The sequence below is a fragment of the Phocoena sinus genome, chromosome 15 (assembly GCF_008692025.1).
Source record: "Phocoena sinus isolate mPhoSin1 chromosome 15, mPhoSin1.pri, whole genome shotgun sequence".
In the NCBI taxonomy this organism is placed as follows: Eukaryota; Metazoa; Chordata; class Mammalia; order Artiodactyla; family Phocoenidae; genus Phocoena; species Phocoena sinus.
Window position 1 is genome coordinate 83,131,190 of NC_045777.1, and position 21,157 is coordinate 83,152,346.

General features: G+C 41.1%; 1 protein-coding gene across 2 annotated transcripts in view; it reads right to left on the bottom strand.

Annotated features, from left to right (window-relative positions):
* LMTK2 (lemur tyrosine kinase 2) overlaps positions 1 to 21,157 on the bottom strand; it is an 82,268-nt gene that overhangs the window by 39,130 nt on the left and 21,981 nt on the right. For both annotated transcript variants that reach the window (XM_032604676.1, XM_032604677.1), the window contains exons 2-5: positions 15,542 to 15,666; positions 12,419 to 12,563; positions 8,553 to 8,626; positions 4,716 to 4,834 (exon numbers count right to left, since the gene is read on the bottom strand). In XM_032604676.1, the coding sequence (XP_032460567.1) occupies positions 4,716 to 4,834; positions 8,553 to 8,626; positions 12,419 to 12,563; positions 15,542 to 15,666 (463 nt within the window). The remainder of the gene's footprint in view (positions 1 to 4,715; positions 4,835 to 8,552; positions 8,627 to 12,418; positions 12,564 to 15,541; positions 15,667 to 21,157) is intronic.

Genomic DNA, 21,157 nt, shown 5'->3' on the forward strand with positions numbered 1-21,157 from the left:
TAAATGCCTAGGAGTGCAACAGCTGGGTTACAAGATGTGATGGTTAATTTTCTGTCAACTTGGCTGAGCCACAATGCAGATATTTTGGTCAAACATTATTCTGGACACTTCTGTGAAGGTGTTTTTGGATGAGATCATCATTTAAATCAGTGGACTTTCAGTAAGAGCAGACGGTGCTCCAAAATGTGGGTGGGCTTTGTCCAAAGAACAAAGACTAGCCTCACCCAGTGAAGAAGGAATTCTGCCAGCAGATGGCCTTGGACATGAACTGAACAGTGGCTCTGCTCTGGGTCTCCAGCCTGCTGGTCCACCCTGCAGACTTGCCAGTCTCCATAACTGCATGAGCCATTTCCCTAAAATAAATTACCTATCTATCCATCTATCTCTCTCTCGCTATCCATCCATCCATCCATCTATCTCTCCATCCATCCATCCATCCATCTCTCTCTCTACCTCTCTGTCCATCCATCCATCCCTCTAGCCATTCATCTATGTATCTATCTATCCATCCACCTACCTATCTATCCATCCATCCATCTATCCATCTATCCATCTTTCCATACATCCATACATCCATCCATCTATCTATCTACAGATTCTACTGGCTCTGTTTCTCTGGAGAACGTTGACTAATACATACAGTGGTAAGTGTATGTTTAGTTTTTTAACAAACTGTCAAAACTATTTTCCAAAGTGGCTGTACCATTTTACATTCCCACCAGCAATGTGTGAGAGATCCAGTTTCTCCACATCCTCACCAGCATCTGGTATTGTTGCTGTTTTATTTTAGCTTTCCTAATACTTGTGAAGTGGTCTCTCATCATGACTGTAATTACCCTAGTTAATGATGTTGATCTTTTCATTGCCATCCATAGATCCTCTTTGGTGTCACTTGATGTCTTTTGTTTATTTTTGTCTTTTACCGTTGGGTTCTGTCTATCTCTCTGCCAAAAACACAGTCCTAATTACGTAGCTATATAAGGTCTTGAAATTGGGTCAAATGATTCCTCCAATTTTTATTCTTATTTTTCATACTTGTTTCACCTATCCTACTTTTGCCTTTATATATAATTTTAGAATAATCTTGTATATAGGTTTTTAAAATCTTGCTGGGATTTTGATAGGAATTGCAGGAATCTGACTGGGAAGAACGGACATCTTCACGAATCTTCCAACCCATGAATATGGTATGTCTCTTCGTTTATTTAGACCTTGATTTCTTTCATCAGTTTCTATAGTTTTCAGCACACAAGTCCTGTACATGTACTTAAGTATTTCTTTTTTGTTTTTGAGTGAATATAAAAGTTATTTTAAAGTTGGTTTCCACATGTTTATTGATAGTACACAGAAATAAAACTGACTTTTGTATGTTGACCATGCATCCTGCAACCTTGCTGAATTCTCTCTTACTAGTTCTAGGGGATTTTTTTTTTTTTTTCGGAGATTACTTGGGATTTTCTGCATATAAACACAGGCACTTAGGTCTTTCTTTCTGATCTACGGGCTTCTGAATGTTTCCTTTTCTTGCCTTATTGAGCTAGTTAGAACTTCTGGCTCTTATTGAATAGCAGGGATGAGAGCGAACATCTACGTCTTTCTTGATCTTAGGGATAAAAGCATTCAGTCTTTCACCATTAAGTATGATGCTAGATGTAGATTTTTTGTAGATGTTCTTTAATAAGTGGAGATTCTCATCTATTTCTAGTTTTCAAAGAGTTTTTATCATGAATTAGTGTGGAGTTTTGTCAAATGTTTTTCTCCATCAACTGACAGGATCATGTGATGTTTCCTCTTTACCCAGTAATTATGGTGGACTACACTGATTGATTTTCAAATACTGAATCAGACTAGCATTCCTGGAATAAATTCCAATTGGTCATGATATATAACTTTTTATATATTTGCTAATATTTTGGTTAGAATTTCTGCATCAACATCGATGACAGATATTGGTCTACAGTTTTCCTTTTTGCACTTTGTCAAGTTTTGGTATCACGGTAATACTGGTTTCGTAAAATGAGTTAGGAAGTGTTCCCTCCTCTTCTATTTTCTAGAAAATATTGTGTAGAACTGGCATTAATTCATCTTTAGTTGTTTTGTAGAATGCTCTGGTCAAACTGTCTAAGCCTGGGGACTCTTTTTGAGAGTTTTTAAGTTGCAAACTCCATTTCTTCAATGATTATAGGTCTATTCAAATAACCTATTTCATATTGGGTGAGTCGTGGTGGTTTGTGCTTTTTGAGTAATTAGTTCATTTCATCTAAGTTGTCAAATATATATATACGTAGAGCTGTTTGTCCCTTATTATCCTTTTGATGTCTGTAGGGTCTCTTTCATTCCTGATATTAGGAATCTGTGTCTTCTCTTTTATTCTCTGTCAGTCTTGTTAGAGGTTTGTCAATTTTATTATCTTTCCAAAGAGCCAACTTTATGTTTCAATGATTTTTTTTTTTTTTTTTTTTTTTTTTGCAGTACGCGGGCTTCTCACTGCTGTGGCCTCTCCAGTTGCGGAGCACAGGCTCCGGACGCGCAGGCTCAGCAGCCATGGCTCACGGGCCCAGCCGCTCCGCGGCATGTGGGATCTTCCCAGACCGGAGCACGAACCCGTGTCCCCTGCATCGGCAGGCGGACTCTCAACCACTGCGCCACCAGGGAAGCCCCTGTTTCAATGATTTTTATCTACTGTTTTCAATCTTATCGACCTCTGCTCTTATCTTTAATATCTACTCCTTCTGTTTGCTTTGAGTTCATCTTGCTCCTCTTTTTTTGGTCCTTTAAAGTATGAGCTTAGGTTATTGATTTGAGACTTGTCCTCTTTTCAATGTAACCCCCCTACAGGTGAGGTGGTGTTTCTTTCTCCCGGCTTTTGAGATTTTTTTGTCTTTCATTTTCAGAAGTTTGATTATGATGTGTGCTGGCATGAATTTCTTTGGGTTTATCCTGTTGGAGATTTGATCAACTTATGAATCTGTAGGTTTGTCTTTTCAAAATGTGGAACATTTTCCAGTTAATATTTCTTCAAATACTTTTTCTATCCACTTTCTATCTCCTTTCAATCTGGGATGTCTTGATCTTTTGTTCAAGTCCCCCAAGTCCCTGAGGCACTTTTCACTTTTTTAAGCATATTTTCTTTCTGTTGTTTGAACTGGGTGATATTTATTGTTTTATCTTCAACTTCACTGATTTTTCCCTCTGTCCTCTCCATTCTGCTGTTGAACTCATCCACTGAGTTTTTACTTTGATTATTATATTTTTCAGTTCTAAAGTGTCCACTTTGGTCTTCTTTATGTAGTCTATGTCTTTGCTGAAACTTTGTTTTCTTCATTTGTTTCAAGGGTACTAGAATTTTTTAAAATATAAATTTATTTATTTATTTTATTTTTGGCTATGTTGGGTCTTCATTGCTGCACACAGGCTTTCTCTAGATGCGGCGAACGGGGGCTACTCTTTGTTGCAGTGCATGGGCTTCTCACTGCGGTGGCTTCTCTTGTTGCAGAGCACAGGCTCTAGGCATGTGGGCTTCGGTAGTTGTGGCACACAGGCTTAGTTGCTCCATGGCATGTGGGATCTTCCCAGACCAGGGCTCAAACCCGTGTCCCCTGCACTGGCAGGCGGATTCTTAACAACTATGCCACCAGGGAAGTCCCAGGGTACTATAATTTATTGCTCATTGAAGCATTTTTACAACAGCTGCTTTAAAACCCTTGTCAGATAATCCTAACATCTCTGTCATCTTGGTGTTGGTATCTGTTGCCTTTTCTATTTTTTGTGTGTGTTTATTTTATTGAAGTACAGTTGATTGACAATGTTGTGCTAATCTGTACTGTACAGCAAAGTGATTCAGTTGTAAATGTATTCTTTTTCATATTCTTTTCCATTATGGTTTATCACAGGGTATTGAATATAGTTCCCTGTGCTGTAACAGTAGGACCTTGTTGCTCATCCATTCTATATATAACAGTGTGCGTCTGCTAACCCCAAACTCCCAGTCTATCCCTACCCTGGCCCCCCTCCCACTTGGTAACCACAGGCTTATTGTCTATATCTGTGAGTCTGTTTCTGTTTTGTAAACAAGTTCATTTGTGTCATATTTTAGCTTCCACATATAAGTGATATCATACGATATTTGTCTTTCTCTGTCTGACTTACTTCACTTAGTTTGATTATCTCTAGTTGCATCCATGTTGCTGCAAATGGCATTATTTCATTCTTTTTTATGGCTGAGTAGTATTCCATTATATATAATGTACCACATCTTCTTTATCCATTCCTCTGTTGATGGACATTTAGGTTGTTTCTATGTCTTGGCTATTGTGAATAGTGCTGCTATGAAGAGAGGGGTGCATGTATCTCTTTGAAATTAGAGTTTTGTCTGGGGGTGTGATTGCTGGACCCATCCAGGAGTGGGATTGCTGGACCATTTGGCAACTCTACGTTTAGTTTTTTGAGGAATCTCCATACTGTTTTCCATAGTGACTGCACCAAATTACATTCCCACCATCTGTTGTCTTTTCTTACTTAGTTGAGTTCTCTTGGTTCTTGGAAAGATCAGTGATTTCAGCTGAAACCTGGACATTTTGGGTCTTATGCTATGAGACTCTGGATCTTATTTAAATTTTGTATTTTACAAGCAGAAATCCCAAAGGCGTTTTAAACACCTGATTTTCAACAGACCACAGACCACGTTTACAAAACATTCATTACGGTTTACTTACTAGTATGGTTCTCCATTTTTCAAAAAAGTATCGTGTTCCTTTGGGCTCGCACTTGCTTTTAACTCCTTCACTATTACTCTCACTACACTAGTGCCCGTGTAGATCTCTCCAAGGAGCACCTAAAACCAAAGAATAGTTTTTCACTTCACTTCCATCAACATGATAAAGAAGTATGTTACACTTACCAGGAAATGGAATACAGGAAAATAAATTAAGCAACAGAATTTATTATTTTAAATTCTACCTCACGAAAAGCTTGGAAAGCTAAAATATTTTCCTTAAGTTTTAAAACAGTCATCAGGTGTTTACAACATTCATATATTTATATGTACTTCTTTTCTATTTACTTAAAAATGTTTTATACTTTAACAGAAATTGCCAATGATATTACAGAAGAGTAATTTATTAGTTTGGTTCAAATATAACCCAAATATTTCTCAAAAACACTTCAAATGAGTTGTGTTATTTTGTTATGTCTACTTCACATAGGACAAAATAAACTGACAAACAGCCAGTGTACAAACTATCATTGCATTATAGCTTTAAAAATCCAGGGCATGCCAGTTATTCCAGGCCTTTATCTTGTACTAAAGCTTCAGTCAAAACACAGGGAAAAAACACTCCATGGAATTAACAGAACACAAAATGCGAATGAAAATAAGAACAAGCTACAAGTGATATATTAAGTATTAATATAGGACAATACAAAGGCACTATTTAAGATGAAATACAAATTTAAGATGAAAATGATGATGAAGTAAAGATTTTTATCTAATTTGAGAATGGTCAAAACTAAAAGGCTTCCTTTTAAAATAGGTTTTTTATATTTTTATAAAATAGATTAATTTTAATGCCCTGAAAATAGAGAATAAGAAGCTGAACAGAATTTAATGTTATATTAGGAATGTAAGGGCAGAAGAATGCATAGAACAGGAAACTCTGATAATTAACTAAGCCATATTCTCTGTTTCAAATAACGAGTTTGCACAGATATAACAAGCCTAACACGTCCATGGTGTTGATTTGCAAAGAGGAGAGCATAACTAGGGGACCAGTGCAGTGGTCTGGCTCACTGTCTCTCTCTCGGTAGCCAGCACTGTGGTCATCCTTGGAGGGCAACATATGCAGGGACTATTCACTCAACACTGGGACCTCTCAGTTCTCTGACCTCACTCCCACTCATCTTTCCTATGAGCCCATCTCAGCAAACACTTCCAGGGGTCTAGACCTAGCTAGTAATTATGTTATGTCCAAAACCTTGAATCTTAACTTCTTCTCTACCCATCCTTAGATTTCCAGCTCACTTACTTCAACAGTCTAATCCAACAAGTGCACAACCTGCCCCCCAATCCACTAGTGATCCCGCTTTTCCACCCTCCTGTCCTGACTGCAGGCCCCGCTCCCCTCCCTGACAGCTTAGAGCCCACGACCCTTCACTCCCATCACCCCCGCGCCCTCTCACTGAGGTCTATTAGCTCAGCCAAGCCTCGGTGCTGCTTAAATCCATCTACTTGCCTACAATAAAAAGCATCAAAAGTAGAAAAAAGCCATGATGAGTGGTCTCATTTTAAATCTGTGAGGGTCCTCAGCGCTGCTCACCACCACCCCCATTTCCCCAGTTGATATACTTTCCCACATTCTCCTCTTGTTCAAACTTCACGTACATCTTTTCACTCCTGCATTTCAAACGGGACTCCTATTTACTGAATAAAATGATCAGAAGTGTACCTGCTCATTTTAACACCAAATCCACCTGCACCTGTGTACACATCCTGTTTCTGCTCCCACTTCAGGAGAGAAACTGTCCCTGTGCCTAAGACCAAGTCCTACAATAATGCTGTGGATCCCTTCTACGCTTACACCCCCGCCCACAGTATCAGTCCCCCTCCCATATAAACATGCTAAAATAGCAGCATATACTATAAAAAAAACAATCAAAAAACCTCCCCTTGGCCCTTGGATGGACCCAAACAGCTCATCATTTCTCTGTTCCCTTTTAGACTAAAACTCCTCAACAGAGTTGTCTAAATGTGCCATCTCCAGTTTCTCCCTGGAACCCATCACACGTGAGGATGTGACATGGCCCTTTTGACGTCACAAGCACTGAATCTTTTGAGGATACCACGGACTGCATGCTGCTGGGTCCTAATTCTCCAGCCTTCATCTTGCTCAGTGTCTCCACAGCATCTACTGCAATTCATCTTCTGGAGCTCCTCCTCAGACCTTCAGAATAATGCTCCTCTCTCCTGTGCCCTCTCCTACTCACTGGCTGACTCTTCTGTCTCCCTCACAGGGTCTCCCTGACTGTGCTGACCTCCCCGCTGCAGGGCCTCAGGGCTCGGTCCTTGTGCCTCCCCCTCTCCTCTGTGTTAGCATTCTCGGTGATTTCATCTAGCCTCAAGTACCACCTCTATACTGAGTTCTCCCAAGTTTATATCTCTGTCTTGAACTCTCAATTTGCATTTCCAGCTGCCTACATGGTATCTCTATTTGCACATCTGAGAGCCATCTCACCCCTGATGTATCCAAAAGTGAACCCATCTTCCTCCTCCACGTCTGCTTCTCCCTAGTCTTTCCCATCTCAGATCACAGCAACTCCATGCTTCTTGCCAATCGGGCCATAAGCCATCATCCTTAACTTCTTTCCCTCTCCAGACTCCGTATCTGCTCCATCCCAAGTCCTGTGTGCTCCTGTTGGAACCTCGACCTCTCCATGCTATCATCCAGGTCCAAGCCTGCCTGCAACTCTCCCTAGACAATTGCGGCAGCCTTCTTACCAATTTCCCTGCTTCCCCGTGGCCCTCTACAACATGGCGATCCTCTCAACCCGTAAGCCAGGTGATGTCACTCATCCCCAGATCCTGGAGCACCTTCCTAGCCCCCTCTGAGGAAAAGTCAAAGTCTCTAAATGCAGGAAATACCTCATGTCCCCTGGCTCCCCTACCCCTCTCTGAGCCTGTCTCCTACCATTGACTGTTTACTGTCTGATCACCCCCCAGCCCCAACTAGAAATTTCAGCTTTGTCAGGGCAAGGGTTCCATCTCGTTTGCTGCTACATTCCCAGGACTCCACAGGCCAGGACTTTACCATCTTCCTCCACATCATACTCCCAGCACCAAGAACAACGTCTGACACATAATAGGTTTTGCTAAATGGCTTAGAAGATCTGGTAACTAATAAAGTTTGGACGACATAAAAGATACAGGACAAACAACTCTTATCAGAAAGACAGAAGCATGAGATGGTTGACTACAGAGCAAATACATCTTCTGGTCGTGACCGCCCTGCTTATGATGCAATGATCACTCAGTTACACCCTTTTACAAAGAATGATTGCTCCATCATAGAAACAGTTGTTATAAAAAAGATCATTCCTTCTGTGGTAAAAAGATCAACAAAGTGTGTTATTATAGGTCACTTGACAGGCTACGGGAAACACAACAGTTCTTCACAATGGTTTTCATTATAACCATACTACCCATCTATTATAAAGTGGTTTAAGTGTCATAAGGGAAGGGGGAGAAGAAAGAAGAAACAAATAATTTGAGGAGGACAAAAAGCTTCTAAAATTCCCATCTCTTTTCCCTGCTTACCGTTGTCTGCCAACAACTAGAAAAGTCTCTGATATAGAAATAAAAGACCTTCTTGGAAAAACTCACACACCCAGGAATGCTGACGCTCACACTTCCACATGGTTTCAGGGGCCAATGGAGAAATTCAATTGGTACCATAGTGTGCAGACAGTATATGGAATGTCACATAACACAAGTCTTAATTAGCTTTAAATTCTAAACAGTATAAGTAGGAGGGGAAAAAATGAAAGCGAACAAACTTTACCTTTCCAAACCAGCCATTTCCAATTTCCTGTATATAGTTTAGACTGTGGCGGGCAACTTGAGACTTCAAACCTTCTGTAGGAAAGAGAACATTGAAAACTAAAGATAAGTAGTTAACTGAAATAAATATTAAATATATAACCTATAAAGTACAAACACTAACATAAATTTAATGTTTGTGATAATAAAGTAGAAATAAATACATAAAACATCTCTCTCAAACTAATAATGCCAAAACGGTCTCAAATTTTAAAACTGACAGTATTTGTGAATGAGTATCCTGCCCTGACTTTAAGCTCTTGCACGGAATCCTCTGACCAACTACCCTACTATAACCACCAGTCACCACCACCTCACTGGCCTTTACTCAGTCCTTACTTTTATGGCGAAGTAGGGACCTCCGGGGCTGTCCCTCCCTAGAAACACTGAAAATCTTGTCAAAAAACTGTAAGCATCAACCTTATCAGAACTCTGGAGAGTGGAAAAAGTTTATAGCAACCAAAGAGAACCAGGAGGAAGGCCACTGAAACAGGGAGACTTGCTTTGTGGCCTTTAATTTACTCACGTCCTACCTCTCTCGCAGCACATCTTAAAGATGACCCATGTGCCAGAGTGGGTGCTGGTTTCAGAGGGAGCACAGTGACCTTCTTCCCCAGGAACTGTGCTTCTTTTTGACCTGACTGGGGTTTCCCGGAAGGCCTGCTGCAGTGGTGCCCCTTGTTCCACCTAACTTGGGCTCTATCAGGATGGAGAGGCTTCACGTGCCTCAAAAACAACAAAAGCCAACTGGACAAGGCGCTGCTGCCCGGGGCAAATAAAAAAACCCAACTGAGGCAATAACAGACAGGCTGGAGCTTTAGCAGAAAAGCCCAGTGAAATTTGGGGGGTTTGCGGGGATATGGGCTTTCATTTAAAAAAGCTATTATTACACAAACAGGGAAACTTAGAGAGCCACTTGCATGCCCAGGGAAGCACACACACTCAGAAGAGGCCCGAGAAGAACAGAGGTTTCACCTCTGGCAAGTCTCATGCTCAGCAAAGCAGGAAGTGAAGGCTAAGGCAGAGCTGTCAGCGGCCAGGCTAAGGACCTGCCCCAACATAGAGCCAGTCTGCCAGGACCTAGACAGCATCTGTCGTTTGTTTCCTTTCTATTTTCTTCTTTTTTTGCATATTATTCAAAATGTCCAGTTTTCAACAAAAAATTACAAACCAAATAAAAAACAATAAAGAATGCTACATGCACTGGTACAAAAGATATTTAAAAGAAAATGTCCCTGAGAAAACAGACATTGGCCTTACTGGACAAGACCTTAAATCAACTGTCTTAAACATGCTGAAAGGGCTAAAGGAAACCACAGACAAAGAACCAAAGGAAACTGAGAGAATGATATCCCAATAAATAGAGAGGACCAATAAAGTGATAGAAATTATTAAAAGGAGCCAAATAGAATTTTGGAGCTGCAAGTGCAATAACCAAAAAAAAAAAAAAAATCACAAGAGGGTTTCAACAAGAGATTTGAGCAGACAGAATAATCAGTAAACCTGAAGGGAGGTCAAATGAAATTATCCAATCTGAGGAGCAGGAAGAAAAAAGAATGAGAACATTAATGAATGAAGTCTAAGGGACTTGTGGGATACCATCAAGTAGACCAACATACATATAACGAGAGCCCCAGAGGATGAGGGAGAAAAGGAAGCAGAAAGAATACTTGAAGATATAATGGTAAAAAATGTCTCAAATCTATGAGAAACATGAATCTATACATCTAAGAAGTTCAACAAAGTCCAAGTAAGATAAACTCAGAGATCCACACCAAGACACATTATAATCAAACTATCAAAAACCAAAGATAGAGAATTTTGAAAGCAGCAAGAGAGAACAAGTCATCACATTCAAGGGATCTTCAATAAGAATAACAATTCCATGCATGTCTCATCAGAAACCATGGAGGCCAAAAGGAGTGGGATGGCACATATAAAGTGCTAAAGAACAGTACCATCAACCAAGAATTCTATACCTAGCAAAACTGTCCTCTAAAAATGAAGGAGAAATTAAGACATCCCCAGATAAACAAGTTTAGGGAGTTTGCTGCCGGTACACCTGCCCTATAAGAAATGCTGAAGGGAGTCCTTCAGGCTAAAATAAAAGGACATTAAAGAGTAACTAGAAGTCATATGAGGAAATAAAGATTTCTGGTAACTACATAGGTAAAATAAAAGCCAGTATTATTGTATTTTTGTGTGTAGCTCCTTTTTTATTTCTTATATGACTTAAAAGACAAGCACATTAAAAAACTGTACAGTTGACCCTTGAGCAACACAGGTTTGAATTGCACAGGTCCACTTAAATGTAGATTTTTTTCAATATATACTATAGCACTACACAATCCACAGTTGGATGCAGAACCATGGATACAGAAGGCCGACTATAAAGTTATACACAGATTTTCGACTGTGTGCAGGGCTGGGGGGTGCATGGTTGTGTGGGATGTGGGTCAGCACCCTTAACCCCCTCGTTGTTCAAAGGTCAACAATAAATCTATGTTAATGGGCACACAATGTATAAAGCTGTAACGTGTGTCAACATAAAGGGAAGGAACAGGTTTTATATGTTGTTGAATATAAATTCAGTTGTTATAAATTCAAACTCAGTTGTTATAAATTTAAGGTAATTGTAATCCCATTATAATCACTTTTTAAAAATATAAAAAATATACACAAAAGGGAATGAGAAGGGAATCAAATGATATGCATGCATGGGTGCACACACACCCACATACATACATACATACACACACACACACACACACACACACACACACACACACACACACAAATTCCAGTGGCCTGTCTTGCAGAAATGGAAAAACTGATCCTAAAATTCATACAGAATTGCAAGGGACTCAGAATAGCCAAAACAATCTAGAAAAAAAAAAAAGTTGGAAGACACATACGTCCCAGTTTCAAATCTTACTACAATGCTACAATAATCAAAACAGTGTGGTACTGGCATAAGGATAGACATATAGATCAATGGAATACAACTGAAAGTCCAGAAATTAACCTAAACGAATATGGTCAACTGATTTTCAACAAGGGTGCCAAGACAATTCAAGGCGGGAAGAACCGTCTCCTCAAAACTTGTTGCTGGGACAACTAGTCATCCACCTGTAGGATTAACCTGGATCATTACCTCACACCACATATAAATATTTTGTATGAAACACACCAGCTGTGTCATGTTTTAGCTAGCTTTCTTTAAAATACAGCCTATAGCAATATTAATCAACTGTTCAGTTTATACTGCCCTAAACATACACCACTGTGTGTGCAGTACCAAGGCAGGCTTGGTACCTACAAAGACTTAAAGAACCTTCTCAGCAGTATTAGAAATCCCTAATTATTGAACCACTAGTGATACTCTATTTTATAATAAGAAATTAATTAACATCTAGTCAAACCTCTATCTTCTATCTTAGCATGAAAAGTAATATCCAAATGCAGGACATCCCAGTAGAAAACAGCAGTGTCCTACTCAGCCAGACAGGCAGTGTTGAGAACTGGCAGAGAAGCCTTCCTACCAACACAGAGGCCAGAAGCCTCTGTCAGAGTATTCCACTTTGAAGAATCGAGGAGACCAATTTACTCTTATGCCAGAGCCAAGGTCCAAAAGGAAAGGACTCAGCTTTTGCAGGAATGCAATGGGCCTGACCACTAGAATTCAGCTTCACCAGAGAGCAGAAGGAAGAAAAATTAGCAAGCAGAGGAGGCAGGCAGTCCAATTTTTTTATGATTAGTAGTAAGGCTCGCTTTCTCATTTCTCAGAAATTATTCATGGAAACATGACCTCAGGATGGAAGGTCTTACCTACAGAAGGCTGGAATTGTGATGGAGCTGGTAGTGAAATATTTGGTACTGAAAGTGTGAAAACTTCTGCTGGGGATTGAACAGAGGGAGTATCTTCTGCTGGTGGTGTGAAATCAATCTCATCATCAAAATTATCTTCAAATTCCTAAAATAAAGGACGAGCAATGTTATATCTAATATAAATCAGCTTGAGAGTAAATACCAAAAACATCTGCTAACATTTAAGATATGAACATTTATTCACTCATTTGGAACACACTGCCATAATTTTTTTTTCCAATTTGTGCTGACTTCAGGTAAAAAGCATGTGTAATTGTGTTCTCCAACTCAAAATAGCAGAATAAATAAGATCTGAAAATAAATTATACATATTTTATGTAATTTTTAAACTGATAACTTGAAGTTAAATGCAAAGTTTTCTAAAATGACCCTGGAACTTAAAAGGGAAATAATCTTCCAGTTTCAAAATTTTATGTTTAAGTTACTATAGTTTAAGGTATTCTTTTTATTACTATTACAACTCTCTCTGCATATTGAATCAAAACATTTATTTTTCAATTGTATATGTACTTCTAGTTGCTGTGTGATTTCAATCAAAATAAAGATAGTTAAAAGACTCAGAAAAGATATTTTTAAGCGAGTCCTATTTCTCTGGAAAGAGTAATAATGGATAAATTAAACTGGGTAACAAAACTATCAAGATCTGAACCAGGAAGGTCAGTACTAAACTCTGTATCACATAAGTGCAATAAACATTCTAAGAACATCCAGCTTTCTAAAGATGGCAACTTTAATACTGAGGCTGCATCAATAACGCTGTGGAAACCTTTTAAGTGACTCTGTCCAGCAGAAAGCTATCCTGACTCTTCCTGTCATCATTCCAGTGAGCTGGGCCTACCTTGGTGTCCATGTTAATCTAACATAGATACGGATGATTATAAAGGTCTTTCATTCAGATAATTAATGAGCATTACCCCACCAGGATCCATGACAGAAGCTGAACGAGACTGTTTTCACTCGTCTACACAGCTCCCTTTTCTACGACCTCCCTCTACCCCACCCGCCCCCATGCAAGGGAGAAGCTGAAAGTTGCAAGGGTGGACTTCTCTGATATAACATTTATGCTCTCACATGCATGCAAGAGGGCATATTCTTATGTATGTCATACACGTTGTCAAACGCATTAGGACACTATCACTATTTGTATCGGGGGAGGGGAGAGCAGGACACTTCAATCTGTGAGGTCACCTCTAAACACAACAGCTTTGTCCAATTTCCCCTTCAGACATTCCTAAAGGTTCTCTCATTAAAAAAAGACTTCATCCATCACTCCTAACCTTGGCAGCGGCAGGATATACCGTTAGGCAGCAGATGATTCTAAAGATTCACAGAAGTAGTACAGTGTAACAGCAACAATAAAAATAACAACCACAACAGTATAAAACAACAACGGGGCCGTGAGAGAAGACCAGGTCACTTGTAAAAGACTGCAGCTTCTTGGCCTGTAAATGACTTCCCAGGGACCATTTAGTTCTGAAACACCACACTTCTAAGTCTAAAGGAAACCCACAAATGATAGATGGTGACACTCTTCTTCAGTTACAGTCTGGAAGCTGGAGAGGATCCTCTGTACGGTGTGGTCCCTGAGCCGCCTGCATCAGAATCACCTGGGGAAGCCCGATAAAAACACACCCTCCCTGAATCTAAGTCATCATAAATGCCCTGTGTCCACACTAAGCGTCAGGGGGGTTAGAACAATTCGAGGCAAGAATGAGGTATCGTGATGTGAGAGAGAAACTGGCTTTCATTTTCAGAAACACTGATCAGGCTTTATCTTTGTCCTCAAAGGGCCAGGGGTCTGTGCAAAGTCCCTCAGCAAGACTGACAGTCAAGGGACACAGATTCTCTGCCCACCTCTGTGGCCCTGTGCGGCGCAGTTGCTGGGTTCCCACAGAAGTGTCTGCACTGATCCGAGGGCCTAGGTACTCACGTCCTCCATGTCTGTGGTGAAATCTTCTAAAGAAAATGACCTGTGCTCATCAGCCTTTCCCCCCGGACGCCCACCCGTCCTCCAGCCTCCATCCTGTGTGTGTATAACACTGGTGTCCAGCCAAAGGGACAGCACATCTTCTCTCCTCAGAGCTGCCACCAGACCCAAGGTAAAGGGAACACACGACAGAAACAGGTGTGAGGCTCGAGAAATAAGGTCCACACATCCACGAAAAAGGTTTTCCCCTGATTTGAACCACAGTCCTCAGGACTCCTGGGACAGCCCTAGTCCAGTTGGTAAAGCTCTATATTAAAGACCATTTCCTCTGCATGTGCACAGTCCTTTTTTTCCCTTCTTTTATGTACTCCTTTTAATAAGTCTTCACTGAGCCCTAACACATGCCAGCGGTAAGTTCTAGAGGGGATATCCCAGCTGGTTTCTGGCAGACTCCACCCATCCTCAACAGCTACGACAACAATCCTTCTGTATTATCACCTCCCCCACCTCCACCCTCCACCCTGGGCAAGCTTTACAACTGGCACCCTTCTTTTCTTCTCCTCAGGGAACTCAGGGCTCGAGGTAAACTGAAAGATGCTCTTCCTCACACAGAAAACACACTGGCCTCAATGATCTCAACAACCACAAATTCACCAGCACACAGTTTGGAAAAAAATCAAAACCAGCCTGCTTCTCCTTACAGGTCTTATAGCAAGTGAATTCAATCATCATTCCTTATTCCTCACTTGACAAAACTTAAAACAGGCAAGTGGCTACTGTCAATGATGCTCTGAGGCAGGGCCAGCACCTGCAGCCAGTGAGCCAAATCCAGACCACCTACTTTATTCTGTACACGAGATTTCACTGGCACACAGCGGTGACCACCTGTTCCCATGCTGTCTGTGGCTCACGTGGCTACAGAGGCCGAGTTGAGAGCTGAGTAGCCATGACAGAGACTGTATGGCCCACAGTATTTACTATTTACAATAGCTCTTTATTTAACTTCAATATTTACTATCTGGCCCCTACAGAAAAAAATTTGCCAACTCCTGCACCCAAGGGACTGTGATATACAGCCGTTCTATTGGTAAATGTATCAGAGGATGACTTTAAATGTTCCTACCGTCTGTGCTCACCTTAAAGTCTATTTCTGGGTCCTTACAGCAGGATACACAGTTTACAATTAACACTATTAATATCATTAAACCGCACACAGACAGGATCACAAAAGATGAGGAAATTTCTGCAGCGGGTGCCTCCCCTGGAAAGAGAAATAAACAATATTAACATGCGCATTCCAAAATCAACTTTAATAAGTGAATCAATATATTTTCTGCCAGATACAAACGGGACCAAGAGTTAATAAAATAATGCTCAAATGCTCAAGATAAAGCTGATGACCAACCCAGGATAAGGAGTTAGAGGGTTTTTTTTTAAAAACTTCTGGTTTGGGGACTTCCCTGGCGGTCCAGTGGTTAAGACTTCACCTTCCAATGCAGGGGGTGTGGATTCAATCCCTAGTCAGGGAGCTAAGATCCCGCATGCCTCGAGACCAGAAGCAATATTGTAACAAATTCAATCAAGACTTTAAAATTGGTACAAATCAAAAAAAAAATCTTAAAAACTTCTGGTTTTGAAACAACTTCAGATTTACAGAAGAGTTGCAGAGACAGTGCAGACGGTCCTCATATACCCTTCACCTCGCTTCCACTACCATTAGCATCTTACATAGTGTACTTATCAAAGCTAAAACAGTAACACTGGTACAATACTATCAACACTAATTGAACTTCTGACTTTATTTGGATTTTACCAGTTTTTCCATCAACACCGTTTTTCTTTTCTAGGATTCAATCCAGGCCACCAATGTTGCATTTACTCATCATGTCCACTTAGTCTCCTCCGATCTCTGATGTCTCTCTGTCCGTGTTTCATAGCTCCAACACTCTTGAAGAGTACTGGTCAGTTATTTTGTAGAATGTCCCTCAAATGGGGTTGCCTGATGTTTTCTCATGACTGGACTGAGGTTACAGATATCTGGGAAGAACCTAGAACACCACATGGTGAAAGGTCCTTCTCACGACATCGTATCTGGGGCATGTGATGTTGGCACAATCATTACCAGTGACGTGAAACTGGATCCCTTGGCCCAGGGGGTTTCTGCCAGGTTTGCCCACAGTGAAGTTACCCTTTTCCCTTCGCATACGCCTCTCTTCAGAAGCGGGTCACAAAGTCCAGGGAACACGCACGGGTAAGGGAATTAAGCTGTACTTCCCGGAGGGAGGCGTGTCCCAGGATGTGTAGACACAGGTTAAAAGGACTAGAGTAACTGATACCCGGGGATACACTCTGAGGCTCTTCACACGCCCCGGGTCTCCGGGAAGCTTTACACCATAGTTTTCACCGGAGTTGTGCGTCTTCCCTGCAGCAATGAATACTGTGAGGTTCTAGTGGTGATTCTTCTATTCCCCTCGTTCCTTCTACATTTACTACTTGGTACGCTTCTGTAAGGAAGATTTGTCCCTCCTCCCACACTTACTTATTCAGTCATTTACAAAGTTATGAACTCATAAGATATTTATTTTATTCTTTGGGTTATAATCCATTATTCTCATTTCTTTGTGGCTCAAATTGTTCGAGCTTTGGCCCCTGGGAGCTGTTTCAAGTTGACTCCTGGGTCCTTCAGACATGCCCCATCCTTTACTTTTTTCCTCCTATACTTCCTCACTCTCTGATGCTATGGGAAGCTCCAGGCTCCTCTTATATTTTCCCTCCTCCGGCTTTAGAATCAGCCACTTCTCCAAGGAGCTCCTGTCACAATAAGGAACCTGAAAACTACAGCCTGTGACCACTTTTTGCTTGCGGGGGCGGGGGCAGCTAAGGATGATTTTTACATCTTTAAAGGGCTGTTTCGGGGGGAAAAAAAAAGAATTTGTAATAGATACTGCATGTGAGCCATTGACAGAAAAAGTCTGCAACCCCTGTCTAGACCAGAAAGATTCTCCCTGCTTACTTTCAGCAAAGATTTAGTTATCTGGAAAGCATCTTATTCAACTAGGGCTAGTTTGACCCTTTTTTTGTTAGAGCAAATTGTTAAGTCTTACCTACCAGCGTTCTACTAAGAAATACACTTTTCTTCTTTCTCTCCCGCTTTGAGATATAACACGGTGTAAGTTTAAGGTGTACGACATGATAATTTCATATACATATATATTGTGAAATGATTATCACAGTAAAGTCAGAAATAAACTTTTCCTTAAAATCCCCACCAACGGCTAATTACATGTTCAGAGGCACCAAGCAGGAGGCCTGGAGACAAGTTAAGGAACGATGCCACCATTTTTCTTAAATGAGATCACAGTACCTGAAGAAAGCAAAAACTAACCAAACTCTTATGTGAGTAAAACACATTCTTGAACATAAAATGCTCTTCTTTAGTGAAGAGCAGAGAAGCCTAAAGGAGTCAGCACGTCAAGTGCAGAGCAGGAATGAATTCCTTTCCAATAACACAAGTCTATCTGAGAATGAGCCCTGCTGGAACCTGCTTTGTCACGAGGGGGCTCGGACTCCGCTGCAGCCTTCCTTCTTAAAAATAACGCCATTGATCAAAGGTTGTCAAGCACGTGCAAGCTCTAAACCCACAAAATCGAACACAGAGGGAAATCCACACATGAACACAGAAGAACGCAGAATTCCCTGACTAGGGACACCAGTGTCCATCTGGAAAACTAAGCGAAGCAAGGGGCCTGAGCCACTGAGAGCCGACCTTCTAGAACCAATACTCAGCTCGGCCTGTGCTGCTCACTGGTATTTTCTTATAACTCTGTTTCACTCCCCCTGACTCATATAATAAGGATTAAATATGACTCCTGAGGCTTATGTGGCAAAGCACTTTCATATACACTGTATTTTACTGACTTTTTAAAATAAATTTATTTACTTATTTGTTTATTTTTGGCCACGTCGGGTCTTCGCTGCTGCGCACAGGCTTTCTCTAGTTGCGGTGAGTGGGGGCTACTCTTTGTTGCAGTGGCTTCTCTTTGTTGCAGAGTCTGGGCTCAAGGCACGCAGGCTCAGTAGCTAGGTTCCTGGCTCTAGAACACAGGTTCAGTAGTTGTGGCACACAGGCTTAGTTGCTCCGCGGTATGTGGGATCTTCCCGGACCAGGGATATGAACCCGTGTCCCCTGCATTGGCAGGCGGATTCTTAACCACTGCGCCACCAGGGAAGTCCTATTTTACTGATTTTTAAGATGAGGTTTGCCCACTGCATTTTAAGATCTCTAAATTTCAGGGCTATCTTACACTCGAAAGAAAGCTGTTTTCATTGGCAACATTTCTTCTTTCTTTCTTTTTTTTTTTTTTTTTTTTTTTGTGGTACGTGGGCCTCTCACTGTTGTGGCCTCTCCCGTGGCGGAGCACAGGCTCCGGATGTGCAGGCTCAGCGGCCACGGCTCACGGGCCCAGACGATCCGCGGCATGTGGGATCTTCCCGGACCAGGGCACGAACCCGTGTCCCCTGCATCGGCAGACGGACTCTCAACCACTGCACCACCAGGGAAGCCCCCTCTTCTTTCTTAATGGCACAAAAATAAGGGTGTGTCATTATCGGTCATGTCTGAGATTTGATAAAATATAGTATTATTTCATTTGATCGTCACAATGCCAGCTCCATGTCACAGACGAGGACACCGATGTGCCTAAGGACACGAGGCGGGAAAGCGTCTAGGCCAGACTCTGGGTTCAGGGGTGCTGGGTACAAGTCCCTTGATACCACATTGATTTGCCTCATTGTTTTTAACATTTAAAAACAGCCTAAGTGCTTCGAAGGAAACCTCTCACTGTAATTAAGACAGTTCATACTTCTCCAAACTCCAGAGGATGAATAGTAAACAACTTTTTTCTCTCTTTTCATCTATAATTTATCATTACACCCTATCATAAAATTTGATCAAAACTGCCTGAGGGCCAGCGCAATATCTGATCCATAAAACTGTCTTCTGTGAGTCATCAGGCAGGCATGAAAAGTCATACCCGTGTTAAAAATAACTAGTTATGTGGAGTTTTGCCTGACCTTGATAACATATTTATTTCTGTTAAGACACTGCAGGGGCCTCTGCTCTCCTGGACTCAGATTTCCTCAAGGCATACAAGTCTACTCCACCTCAATGTCTACCAGGCCCACTGAAAAGATTCTAAATCACTACCTGAGATATTTACTAGATAGCCTCTAGTAGACATTTTTACAGTTTTACCATTCCTAGAAACTATTTTATTTACTGTATTTTTCTTTTGATCAGCCCAAAGTCCTATGCTTTAAAAAAAAAAAAAAAACTGTATACCAACAGAGGAACACTTCCATACAATAAAGAAAAACTTGTATAAAATGAAGAAATCAAACCAGCCTCCTATAGGCTGGAAGGTGAGATGGGTTTGCATAAACCTCAGAGAGGAAGTAAATTCTAGACCTGAGGAACTACACTAAAATCCCCGTGGCCCCAGTGGTCAAACTACAACCCAGGACCCTGGAAGGTTCCTGATTGCGACAGCCGGAAACTATGAAGAAAGACAGTTTTCTTTTGACACTCTCAAGTCTGCAGCATTCAGAGACGTGTTAAGTCAAACCAATCATTGCCTACAGAAAAACATCAATAATGACAGGAGTCTCTCCACACACTGAGGCTGCCTCGCAGATTACAAACTGAGAACAAGGATAATTAGAGGTTTGGGGTACTTCGTACACCTCCCCAAGACACCGATGCAAAAACACATGGTATCTCCAAGGTACAGTCTATGAGTTTTCATTTTAGTTTCCAAACCATTTTAATAGATACCTAGCACTTGATTCAATAAGCAGAAAACCTAAGAAACTCTGAGAGGTAGGTGCATCTTATCTGTTTTATCAACAGGTAATCTGGGGAACACAATTTCTCAGTAATGACGCAGAGTAAGTGAGGAATGCTATCCGATTATTAATTCAACCATTATAAATCCCTGCCTAGAACCATGATTAAAACTTGAGCACATGCGTAATTAACTGAAGAGTCACCTGTGAATCCTTTTTCAGATTAAATTAAAAATTTTAAAGGTTCACAGATAAAAAGAAATGATGATCAATGTCTAGATCCATGAGGGATTGCAAAACGCTGATATTCTAACTTTGTCATTCCCTCTTTGGTTACCAGCTGATATACTGATATCAGTTTACAAAGAAAATTTCCCCATATTTACTATCTGGTTAGCCAGTGGTTCAAGTCGTAAAGGGTAAGACTGAAACTTCAAACCCTTTAATCACATGGTTGGTTCCTCTGGCCACCGGCCCCCATCCTGAAGGTACTTAGGGGCCAAGAGTCACTTCAATAGCATAAATTCAGGTGTGGTTGGAAGGCGCTTGTTATTAATAACAAGAGGTGCTCCTGTCACCCCATCACTCAGGAACTTCCAAGGGTTTCAGGAGCTCCGTGCCAGAGGAGGGGACAAAGACCAAATAGATATTTCCTCTTATGTCCAAGATATACAGACCCTAGAACAGGGCTCAGGAAACAACGGCCTGTGGGGAAAGACTGCCCACTGTTGGTTTTGGTATGGCGTGCTGGCTAAGAATAGTGCTTACATTCTTAAATAGCTGTTTAAAAAAAAACCCAAAAGAAAAATATTTCATGACAGGACACTTGTATCGACAGCTAATAATGCAAAAAGACAGACAACCTGACATTACCTGCCTCCAGATGGAAATACACACCACCACCCACT